Below are 12,257 nucleotides of genomic sequence, written 5' to 3' on the forward strand. Positions count from 1 at the left end.
CATTTTGCAAACCTACACCAGTCTCCTTTTATTTCCAACTGGATTTATAGCGCATGTGAAAACCTCAGAATTTCTCACAGGAGGAAAATTCATTGATAATCTGAATACTGGCATTTACAGAAGAAGCAGTACAAGGAAATGATTATCTAAGATTATTGGTACCCCAGTAACATTTAAGTAACAGCAACTCAGCAACAGAGAGCTGTCCTCCCTGGAGGCAGGCAGCCAGCTATGTGTCTCCTGAGATCCTTGCCTACACCATCATTTGGGACGTGTTCTCACTCTGAAGCTCCTGTCACACCGATGACCGTACAGTGTGTCCTCACTCAGATGGGTGGAAGGTACCAAACTTGGCAGGAATGCCCCACCTGGCACTGCCAGCAGCCATCCCCCAGACACCACAGCTGCAGCATGAACTCAGGCACTCCTGAAGTTGCTGCACCCTCTCCTCATACAGCTTCTCTAGATAATAATATCTCTTGATAGGCTGAGAATCCTGACATGCAAATTTTCCGTTTTACCTTCTGTCTCCCTAACGATAAGCATCATGACAGGGCTAGATTGTAACACCCGATGCAGTCACAAGAGGAGAGGTAGCAGCGAGACTCAGAGGAGAAATCCCTTCTGAATGTCCTCAAAGTGAGGCAGAACAGGATTTTTCACACCCATCTTCTGAAGGAACCTTATTGAGGGATGCCCTTCCTCTGTCCTCAGTGGGGAAGTGACACCACACTGCGTACCTGTGCCTCTTAAGACACAGAAACCCAAATGTATCTACAAAGATAAAAGGTGAGGGATCCCTTCTGTCCTTCCTGTAACCGCACCAGTCACATACAGCCTGACCGTATCATGGTCACATCACCCAAATACAATGTCGTGGTTAGAGGAAAATACGCCGTTACGCTAATTGAAGGTCGATTAAGCACGGGGCTACAGCCCCGTTAGTAGCAGCTCGGTGTGCGCTCTGGCAGGGCCCATCCTGTGCCCGTCAACACGCCTGCGCCCGGCTAGCAGCCCTTACAGAACTTAACTTCTGCCTTGCTGACAACAGCGAGCGGTAGGTAGGAAAACGCAACGGGACCCGCAGCGCAGGATGCAAACTCGTTTCCATCCCACGTTTTGCAAAGCGAGTTACCCACAGACGAGCACACCGCCCGCTCTGGATCTCACAGGTTCGGTGGTGGAGGAGCAGACGGGGCTGGGGGCGGGTCCGATCCCTGGGGGCCGCGGGTAGGGGCGAGCGACGGACCCCGGCCGGGCGGGCGGCAGTGGTGCCGTGCAACGGCTGCGGAGCTACAGCTCCCCCTACCGCCGTCACCGAGCGGGGCTCCCCGGCTTCCAGAGGGGACCGCGCACAGGGGGAGCCGCCAGCACCGCCACCGCTATTCCTTCCCCGCGGGACGGCAACCGGCGGCTATGGGGGGAGCGGCCCCCCCCCGGGGCTGGGGGAGCAGGAAGGGGCAGGGAGAAGAGCGAAAAAACCGGGAGCCGAGCCCCTTCCCCCACCATCCCCATACAGGGGGGTGTGTCAGCACGGCGAGAGAGGGGGATGGGGAGGAGGGGAGCTGATAAAGGCGGTGGGCAGGGCGACGGGCGGAGCCGCGGGGAACTATTGGCCGTTGCCGGGAGTGATGTCACCCATATGAAACGCTGATAACGCGTCGGGTGCGGAGCCGCGAGTTTTGCAGAAGGGGCAGCGCGCGCGGCGGGGCGAGGCGGGCCGGCGGCGAGGCCGGGGCAGAGCGCGGCGCCCAGCACAGCCCAGCCGCGCCCAGCCCCAGCCCGGCCGTGCCGAGCCGTGCTGCGCTGCGGGCAGCGGTTCCCCCGGCCGGCGGTACGGTACAGCGCAGCGCCCGGTTCGAAGGGCAAGGTGCGGCGGTGGGAGGGGGCGGCGGTCGGCGCGGAGCGGAGCGCCGCGGGGGAGTTCGGAGATGGTGCAGCAAGCGGAGAGCACGGAGAGCGAGAGCAACCTGCCCCGGGAGGCGATGGACACCGAGGAGGGAGAGTTCATGGCTTGCAGCCCGGTTGCTCTGGACGAGAGCGATCCGGACTGGTGCAAAACGGCGTCGGGGCACATCAAGAGACCGATGAACGCTTTCATGGTGTGGTCTAAGATCGAGAGGAGAAAAATCATGGAGCAGTCGCCGGACATGCACAACGCGGAGATCTCCAAGCGCCTGGGCAAGCGGTGGAAAATGCTGAAGGACAGCGAGAAGATCCCCTTCATCCGGGAGGCGGAGAGGCTGCGGCTCAAGCACATGGCCGATTACCCCGACTACAAGTACCGGCCCAGGAAAAAGCCCAAAATGGACCCCTCGGCCAAGCCCAACGCCGGTCAGAGCCCCGAGAAAAACGCTCCCGGTGGCGGCAGCAAGAGTGCTAAGAGCTCGGGCAAGAAGTGCAGCAAGCTGAAGGCCGCCGCCGCCTCGCCCCCCAAGCCCGGCGCTAAAGCCGCCCCGCACGGGGACTACGCGGGGGACGAGTACGTCTTCGGTGCGCTGAAAGTCAGCAGCAAGGCGGTCAAGTGCGTCTTCGTGGACGATGAGGAGGAGGACGAGGATGACGAGGACGAGCTGCAGCTGCGGATCAAGCAGGAGGCGGACGACGAGGAGGAGGACGAGGAGCCTGGCCCGCAGCAGCTGCGGCGGTACAACGTGGCCAAGGTGCCGGCCAGCCCCACCTTGAGCTCCTCGGCGGAGTCCACCGAGGGGGCGAGCCTCTACGAGGAGGTGCGGGGCGCGGCGGGCGGCGGCAGACTCTACTACAGCTTCAAGAACATCACCAAGCAGGGCCCCCCGCCGCCGCAGCCGCCCGCCGGCCTCTCGCCCGCCTCGTCCCGCTCCATCTCCACCTCTTCGGCCGGCAGCGAGGAGGCGGACGACCTCCTCTTCGACCTCAGCCTCAACTTCTCGCAGCACGGCCACGCCGCCGCCGAGCTGGGGGCGGGGGCCGCCGCCGGCAACCTCTCCCTCTCGCTGGTGGACAAGGACCTGGACTCGTTCAGCGAGGGCAGCCTCGGCTCCCACTTCGAGTTTCCCGACTACTGCACCCCGGAGCTGAGCGAGATGATCGCGGGCGACTGGCTGGAAGCCAACTTCTCCGACCTGGTGTTCACGTACTGAGCGGGGCGGAGGCGGCGACGGGAGCGGCGGACGCCGGCGGTGGTGATGATGATGGTGGTGGTGATGATGATGATGATGCTTAAAAAAGAAAAAAAGTCTTCTTTAAAAAAAAAAAAAATCCTGATGTTAGTTCCGAGCCCGGGAGTTGTGATTTTTTTTTTTATTTTTAATTTTTTGTGTGTTTTTATTTTTTTTATTTTTATTTTTTTTTTGTTACATTTGGTGATCACAACAACAACAGCAAAGGCAAATGGGACTGGGGGAAAAATGCTACAGAAGGCGCTGTTCGAAGCTTGGCGGTCTCTGATGGAAGGCTGGAAGATGGTCTGCGAAGAAGTCTTTTGGCAGCACAACTGTTACTCAAGGGGGTTTGTGGATTTTTATTTTTATTTTCCCGTGAGAGATCTTAAAGAACTGTTCTGATTTTTTTTTTATTATTATTTTTTATTTTTTTTTCCGAAAGGGACCATTGCAACTCTTTTTTTTTTTTTTTTTTTTTTGGAGGGAGAAAACTGATGTCTTCTATGCATCCGATTCTTAACAAAGCTGCAGGGAGCTTGAAAAAATGCAGACTGTACAAACGCTTACAAATAACTGAACTGACTTAAGATCAGAGTTTACTTTTCAGATCAAATTGTTTATGGTTTTACAAATGTGATTTCTACTTGCCAACTTTTTTTTTTTTTGTAACTTGTTCCCTTATACCTCCTTGATTGAATACCAGACAGCCTAGACCTCAGTACAAAAAGGTATTGAAACATTTTTGATACATAACAGACCTCAGTCTTTTTTAAAAATTAATATATTTTCAGGCGTATTTTTGTACAGTGAAAAGGGAACATTCTTGCTGTGTTTTTTCAGTAAGACTTTTCAGGCACTTCTTCCCTTTTATTTTCTTTTTTTTCCTCTGTTTTTAGCATGCAAGTTTGTTGGTACGTTACGTCCTGGTTTTAAAAGGATTAAAATTTTAAGAAAAATAATCCTTGCATCTAAAGGCCTTGTGGTTTAAAAAAAAAAAAAAGAAAAAATAGGAAAAAAAAAAAAGAAAAAAAAGAAAAGAAACAAACTTTTTTTTTTTTGTACAGCTATAGTTCAGATTTGTTCAATATTTGTAGGTAAAGATTTATTGAAAATGGTGATATAGACCTCAGAGCTGTTATCTTAGTTTAAAAGATTGTATATGTACTGTACTATAGTAGGACTTTATGTATCTCATACGCTGTGATATGTGGATGGGGCCCCAGATGGAAGGTATGAAACTGGATTCTCGATTTTAGCAAAAAAGAAAAAAGAAAAAAAAGGCACATAGTTTAAAAAAAAAAGTTTCTCATGTTGTGCAATATAATCTAAAGTACAGACCATCTGCATATTTTGTAGCAAATGATGACAAAAGCAGACTTGTGCACTGTCAACATCATAGCCTGTTTTTTTTGGGTTTTTTTTTTTTGGTTTTTTTTTTTTAATGCTGAAAGTCTGTATCTTGACAATTTTAATAAATCAGCTGGAACTGATAGAAACTCGTATCGCTATTAGTGTCTGTAGAATAACGCTGGAGATGCCGTGGTGTCACCCCTCGCCTTGGAGGAGCGGTAGCTGCAGGCTGTTGTGCATGACTCTAGATAGGGGGAAGGAAAGAAGGACTCGGTGCCTTCATGATTTTTTTCCCCCACCCCTTTCCCTCCGCGCTCCTCTCGGGCAGGGCCGAGGTGTGCCGGTGCGGAGCGGCAGTGGGTTCGCCCCGCTCCGTGCCGGCTCCACGCCGCCGTCCAGGGAGCTGCCCTGCCCTCCCCGCATCCCATTGCTGGGGGCACGGCTGGGCCAGCTTCCCACTACAGGACGGCTCCCCTTTTCTGTGTTATTTTTTCTCCTTCTCCCCGTTTTGCTGAGCTGTGCTGCGGGGATGCTTCGCGCCTGCATCTCTGCCTTCGGGCAGCGCTCAGCTCGCAGAGCCCCTTCAAAGGGGCGTGGGAAGGAAAGGGGGTACGAGCTTCTGCTGTTGGTGAGCAGACTTCGGCAGTGTGCGCTTCTGGATATCTTTTTTTAATTATTTTTTTTTTCCTTAGGAGCCATCAGATTTCAGTTGCCCTCTCTGATGGCAGCAAACAGATTCACAAAGGTGGAAGTTTGTTTTTCAAGTAGTTTACTTTTTATCTGATAGGCATTGCTATTTTTATTTTTTTTTTCCTCCACTTATTACTGATCCAGCTGTTTACAGGGACAATTCACTGTGCTGGTATTTTGGTGGCAACCACTGCTACAGGCTTTCAGACTTGCTGAAATGAAAATCCTGCATACACATTTGTAAGGCATAATAAAACATAACATTAAAACCTGCATGCATGTTATGTTTAATCAAGGACAACTCTTAGGCATTTAAGTGGTGAGATATCTTACTTTAGGTTAGTTAAATGAACTGGTAGTAAAATGATTAATATAATCTGATCTTTCTAATAATAATAATAAAACACTCATGATTCTAAATAAAAGTTGTTTGGCCTAAATCTTTGCTATCAGGAAAAAAAAATAGCATATCTGGGAACTCAAATTTATGTCTTGCATTGTGATAATTCTTTATGAGAAACTGTGTTTTAAAACAAACAAAATTACAATATTCAAGATATCCTTGGCAATGGATAGTCCTCAATAAAACAGAGTTTCTTGAATTTTCAGTTTTTGGTCTCAACTGATTAGTGTGTTCTCCATGTAATTAACTTAGAAATCAGATTGAAAACAAATGACATTTATCTCTTCTAAGGCAAAAGAGTGAAAGAAAATAGATGCGCTGAAGTGTGCTGTAACCTAGCCATTCACTACCCTGCTATTGAAGACCCCTTCTCAAGCTAGGGCGATGGAGTAAGTTGATCAGGTTCTAAGTCTTAATACTGAGCCAAAATTCTCTTAGTAATTCTTCAAGCTATCATGAGAATGTGGGGACTTTCTTTTCTGGCCCCTTTCTTCTGATATGCATCCTTGTTTGTTAAAGTAATAATAGGCAGTGTCATTAAGCATTTGTGCTTTACAGATGTTCAATGAGTTATGAATGATTATGGTCAAATATGGGCTGGATTTGGTTTGCATTGTAATAAGGTCTGTGTCTCAGCCTGCAGGAGTTTTGACTTGCATATACTTTTGGAAGATGTTTTTTAAAACTACCATTTAAGATATTAGTCCAGGATAACTAATGTAAAGGGTCCAAGTCTAGAGCAGTCAGGCATTTTAAAAGAGCAATGGGTCTACTTTAGTCAAGAAGTGTAACACCCACTCCAGAAGTACATCTTTTCTTTCTTCTGGGTGGGCATAATACAGTTCTATATCACAGGAATATTTTGAGTGAAGGTGTATAGTGCAGGGAGATACTTTTTGTTTGGACAGTTTGACTTTCATTTACTGCAGAGTTTACTGTTGCCTATTGCTCAAGAACAATTTGGTGGTGGTATTTTTAAGCCACCATGCTGTTAGGGCTGAACTGTGATGCTGTTGGATGCCTAAGCTCCTGCTGATTTCAATGAGAGTAAGATACAATCTTCTAATCAGGAAAAATAGCATCTGCTATTACTCTCATATTTTTGCTTTTGTCATTTCTAATAATATTCCTATCTCCAGCTCCTCTTCCATTTCTAGTGCATGTAGGAATCTTTGTTGACCTGCTAGAGCAGCCCTGTTCTGGGCTTAATATCTCCCATGGCAATTTTTTCCCACATTTTTTTGCATTTGTCTCCATACAGTGCTATTCTAAGTGTAATATGACTTAGTGGTAAGAGGGAGAGAAATGAGGTGTGGTTTTGGGTTGTTTTCTTTTAGTATGGAACAACAGTTTGCTTTGTAACTGAGAGGATGTCAACACAATGTAAAACTTAATCAAATATGGTGATTATTTTAATCTCGTGATGAGCATTTATGTTACAGTTTCCCCCCTTTGGTTGTTTTACTCCCTCTCTCCTTTACAGGAAGTACACCTAAGAAATACCTTGAATCCTATAGGTGCAGTATTTTATAAATGTGGTAGGAAGACTCATCCCAACCATCCTTTAGGTGCTACATGCTCTCCAGGCATTCACTGTCATTTGGATTTAACTTCTCCAAGTCTACTGAATGTGATTTGCATGCGTGCAGTCTGATCCTTCGCTCACGCCTGTTTTAGTAAAGTGCAACTCTGGTGTTACAGTGAGGTACAACTGATGTGGGGTCAAAGTCAGGGCCTTATACGCTTTAGGTGTTTTGATGTTCAACACAGCTCATTAAGTTACTATATACATCTTCACAGTTGCTGTCTAGTAAGGCCTTAAACCTGCACTGTTTTGTTTTTATTTAAAAAAACAGAAAAATAAAAATTCTCATTGAGCTTAATGGGAGTTTTTGCCTCAAGGGCTGCTGGCAGGATAGGTGTCTTAGACCTCATAGCCTTCATTTGTATGCATGGCCAGAAAAAAAAAGAAGAAAAAAAAAAAAAAAAAAGAAGAAAAAAAACAAAGACATAAAACCAACAAGACTTAATTCAATGCGTTGCCTTACATTCCCCCTCCTGTAGGGTTGTATTCCTTTGGTTTGGTTCCTTCTCCCTCACCCACATCGAAGGCTGTGATTGTTTTTGTTTTTCTTAATTTTTTTGCACACTACCTATACCAATTAACTGCCTAATTAGTTTTATCTTCTCTACATGGATGCAGTGAATTTGTAAGAGAATTTCACAAGCAAGTAGTTTTTTAGTGAGTTTAAAGTAAATAGAGTTTTAAAGACCTATTTTTATATTCAATATAAAGCACAAATGTGCAGAAAGTGTAGAATGACTTACAAAAAGGGAAACAAAAGTTCGTAATATTTCATGTATAAAAGTAATACCTTCTTTGGGATTCTCTTAGAAAACCCAATGCTTATGCCAGTGCAAAGATAGGAATATTTTAAAAACTCTTAGAAAATTGTGATTGACAGCAATTTCAAAGGAATGACTTCTGTAGATATGAGGAAACCCCTAAAGCAATATGGATAAGAAGGGGTGAATGGTTTTCAATGATGAACAACAACCTGGAAGTGTGAGAATGGAGGTTTCAATCCTTATTAATTAATCAATTTTCTTCTTTTGTGGTTAGTTGCAACATCTGGATTTTCTGTGAAGTGCAGTCTTGTAGGATGAAAAAGCCAAACCTCTAAGACCTGCAAATACTCAGCATCAGGTTTAATTTAGCATGATGTGTTGTCAACTAGGAGGGTTTGGGTTTTGGTAACTCCCACTTCCAAGAAAATCGAGATCCTGATTTACCACTTGAAGAAATTTGATCAACTATTAACGATTAATCCAGGAACTCCCATTGTCACAATTTGTTTTTGTTTCCATTGTCCTGCTTATCTCCAAAACCAACTTGCCTCAACTCCTGGCTAAACCAGGGAGAAGAGTTATATGCCATTGTTAGTTCATTTACAATTTGTATCTGGTTTTGCTCTTGTACATATGTTGGCGTTTTGGAGTCTTTACATAAATGCTGTGATACTTTTTTCTTCTTTTTATTTTTCGGTGGGCTGTTTTAAAATGGAGGCCTGTTTTCCAGTGTGGGACTTTTGATGGTTACAACATTTCAATGATGTTGCATGATGGCCACAGGTGGGGGAAATTGAATGTTTTAGAGCAGTTTTTCAAGCATGACACTTTTAAAATATGTAATTTCAAAGACTTTTCAAGGCCACGTGAAATTAGTTTTCATAGCCACTCCAGGTCTTGGGGGGAAAGCTGAAAAGTACTTTTGTTTAGAAGTCTGAGTGATGGTGGGGGGGAAACCTTTTCTTGAGGTTTTTGCATGCCAGTGCACAGCCTATTGCTGTGAGAGAAGGAAGATGGGAAGGCTGCTTGAGGCGATGCACTGGAGGACAAAGTGTTTTCTAGCACTAGAAAGAAATGCATGGCAAAGTTTTGTCTTCTAGTAGACTATATAGCATGCAGAGTTTAGTATGTGTCAAAACAGTGTATGACATTGCTGTATCAAAGTTGTAAAATTAAGCATTATTTATTGAAAACTATGTATTTTTTTTGTAAAAACCTGATCACCTAGAGGATTAATATCAGTGACTTGTGCTAGTGCTACAAACTTAACCAGCTTCTTTACTACAGTACTTGATATGCAGTGTTAATGCTCAGGGTTGAAACCAGTCCACTCCAATGTCTTTTTTTGCAAGAGTTTTTAGATAAAGGAACAACATAATGCAATTGTTCAAAAGACTCTAATAAAATTGTGTGATCAATCTTCCTATGTGTTTTTATGTGGATTTTTTTGTTTGTTTGTTTGTTTTTCCAATGTTGCATTTGGTAAATGCAGTTCAGCTATTTTAGCAAATCCATTCTTCATTCTGTGGGCACCCAAAGCTGCAAGGCAGTGGGAATGCTGTGTCTTTCAGAAAAAGAAAAACCAAAATGCAACACAAAACCCTCAGCAGATAGTTATGGTCAAGGCATAGAGGGTAAGTGCTGTTATGGGCACATCTGAGAGACACCGAAACAGAAAATGAGTCAGTTAACTTTTTTTCTTGGTTCATATTCTGGATAAAACAGTATTTTATGCCAAGCATTTCAAATATAGCTTTAAATTTTACCATAACAGAATGAAATAAAATGGATTACATGCCAGCAAACCCCATTTCTCTCTGTATCTTTTTCTATAAGCAATTTACCATCTAAATGTATTTTGGCATAGAAAAAAGAATCATTCTGTATTAAGATTCTAGTTATGAAAATGCTTTTATGAGAACCCTGTAATCAATTCTTGGAACTATAAACAAGGTGTTTTTAATGTGCTTATGTGGTGAAAGTTTGTTGTATATTAAATATGATTTTATAGAAACAATGGAGTTATATTGTTACAAATTAAAAATCTGCAATTAACACAAAACATCTTTTGCTGAAACAAACTTTGTAAAGCTCCTGCCTGTAGACATGTACCCACACTTACCCCCAGTAGTATGCAAGGTTCTCTCCTTGCTTGTTTTTAATGTCTGTACTTTCACAACTTACATAGGGCTGACAATATCAACTAATACTAGCTTCAATCCCATCAGGGTGGTTGTTGGTTTGCATTTATCCCCAGTATCTCAGAAATAATAGAAAAAAGTATTATTGACTTCAGATGTAGCTCCTACAAACCTTTGCATATGAGAAACATAGATTTACCAAACAAAATGTTCCAGGTCTTCTTGTATGAATCTTGAGCACAGCTCTTGCCTTTGTCCCTGTTGTTATCACAACAGTTGAATAAATTTCTTTCTCAAAAAAAAAAACAACACCACAACCAAAAACAACTAATTACTGGATGACATTTCTGTTTAACCTAACAAGCTTACTAAGAACACTAAAACAATCTCTATAATTTCAAAATTCTGGTCTAGTAGTATTCTTTTTTTTTGTGAATGGAGATGCATAAATGATGTGACATAGAAGTTTGATTTGGATGCATCATAGTAACGATAGGAAATTTGAGGAGGTCATTCTAAATCAGTGAAATTAAATCTTTATATACAGCCATCATACCACTGTCCTTTCTGTGTTTATCAAAAGAGGTTTTAAGAATCATTTTAGAGATACTTTAGAGGGGTTTGAAACACTGCAGTGAAAGTACATCATTTATATATCTATATAATCCCTGTATTGTTTAAGGCCTGATGCATACAGCCAAAGGCAAACAATAGTAATCTCACAGGACAGAACTGGTCTTTATATTATGTCAAATGACTCTTGTGTTTGGTTCTTTCTGAGTGAGAAGTGTCGCAACTGCACTGGAAAGTGCAATTTCAGTTCTTAATTATCAGGTCCTGTTAGTGCCAGAGACTGTTTCTGCATCACACACTGGGAATCCTTCCTATCCTGTGCTTGAAAGTGCTTTTGGATTGGTAAACCACATCCTAAAACTTTCATGTTGGAGGTACTTGCCATAGGAGTTGACTATGTATGGGAGGTGAGATAAGAGCACGTTTGGGGAAAGGAGGAAAATACTGACTATGCATTTCAGGTTTGATTAGTATGATCTCAAGTTTGAGCTTTGTGTCTAATCCTAGAAAAGATGCATGAAAACATGAGGTGTAGGTAACACAGACCTACAAAAATATACAAATAAATGTTATCCATGAAATTTTGTAAGTTTTAAGATATCCTTTCATACCCTACTAAATTTTGGTAGAATAAAAATTTAAAAAAATCCACCACAATACCATTATCTCTTGCTACAGGAATTTCCACCACAGTTGTAGGATCTTAACACTTTCCCTTGAAATTTCATGTTTACACTTACTTGCATCTTTCTGACATTTATGTAAGCTAACGCGTTTACGATAAATCACTTTTTCTACTACTCAGAAAATTCAATTAGAAGACGATAACTATCTTCAACCAAAACTGAGTCATGTGTATAGTCTAAAATGTGCTTGAAAGTCTTTCTCGTTCAAGTCTTAATGTTTGCAAACACAGAAAGAGATATAGGGAACAGGGCAGGATTCATCTGCAAGCAAGCAGAACTGCTCATAAAAAAGGCTGTTCAAAAATACATATAAAAAAATAAAATTATCACTTGTATTTGTTACATTAAGTTTCATATACTAATGAGACATTTTGGCATCTTGTATTGTCCTGCTTTTTGCTGGAGCAGTTGATTTTCATTATTATAAGAAGCCAAAAACAGGACACATATGCAAAGCTTGTTTCTCTAAGACATTAAATGTGAATCAAATTAAAACTCTGCCATAACGTTATGAATGTTCAGATTACATTTTCAGGCCAGTACCAATACTAAGAACAAATTTTGGGTATAATCATTGCTTACACTCACACCTGGACTTTACTTGATGGGACACAGCTGCTCTGCATGTCCTGTAGTTCCTTAAATCTCGGCAAAGCCTGCCTTGCCTTCACCTCAGTTTGTTCACTTTTCTCATTGAGGTTTAGCTCTCATGCTTTTGAGAGACAAGAACCAATCTGCTCCCATAACTGCATCACTGTGGTACAAAGCTTTTTCTCCTCTTTCATAAGTGTAGAAAAAAAGATGAAGAAAAACGAATGCTGAAAACTGCCTGCTTTGCACCCATTTCTGTCCATAGAAACTCCTGCTGCCTCTTTTTCAGGCTGTGAACAGCCATTGCCCAAACCCAGCTTTTCCATCCTCT

The 12,257-nt window shown here is 43.1% G+C and overlaps 1 protein-coding gene across 1 annotated transcript; it reads left to right on the plus strand.

Moving 5' to 3' along the window:
- Positions 1-1,607: 1,607 nt before the first annotated feature.
- SOX11 (SRY-box transcription factor 11) lies at positions 1,608-9,358 on the plus strand. Its single transcript, XM_015859383.3, has one exon. The coding sequence runs from the start codon at positions 1,932-1,934 to the stop codon at positions 3,120-3,122; it is 1,191 nt and encodes a 396-aa protein (XP_015714869.1). The 5' UTR covers positions 1,608-1,931; the 3' UTR covers positions 3,123-9,358.
- The last annotated feature ends 2,899 nt before the right edge of the window (positions 9,359-12,257 follow it).

The sequence above is a fragment of the Coturnix japonica genome, chromosome 3 (genome assembly GCF_054131305.1).
Source record: "Coturnix japonica strain WE chromosome 3, WE-NBRP24, whole genome shotgun sequence".
Taxonomy (NCBI): Eukaryota; Metazoa; Chordata; class Aves; order Galliformes; family Phasianidae; genus Coturnix; species Coturnix japonica.

Excerpts from the sequence above, each read along its gene's own strand:
- SOX11 (XM_015859383.3), top strand. The coding sequence starts at position 1,932 with ATGGTGCAGCAAGCGGAGAGCACGGAGAGCGAGAGCAACCTGCCCCGG.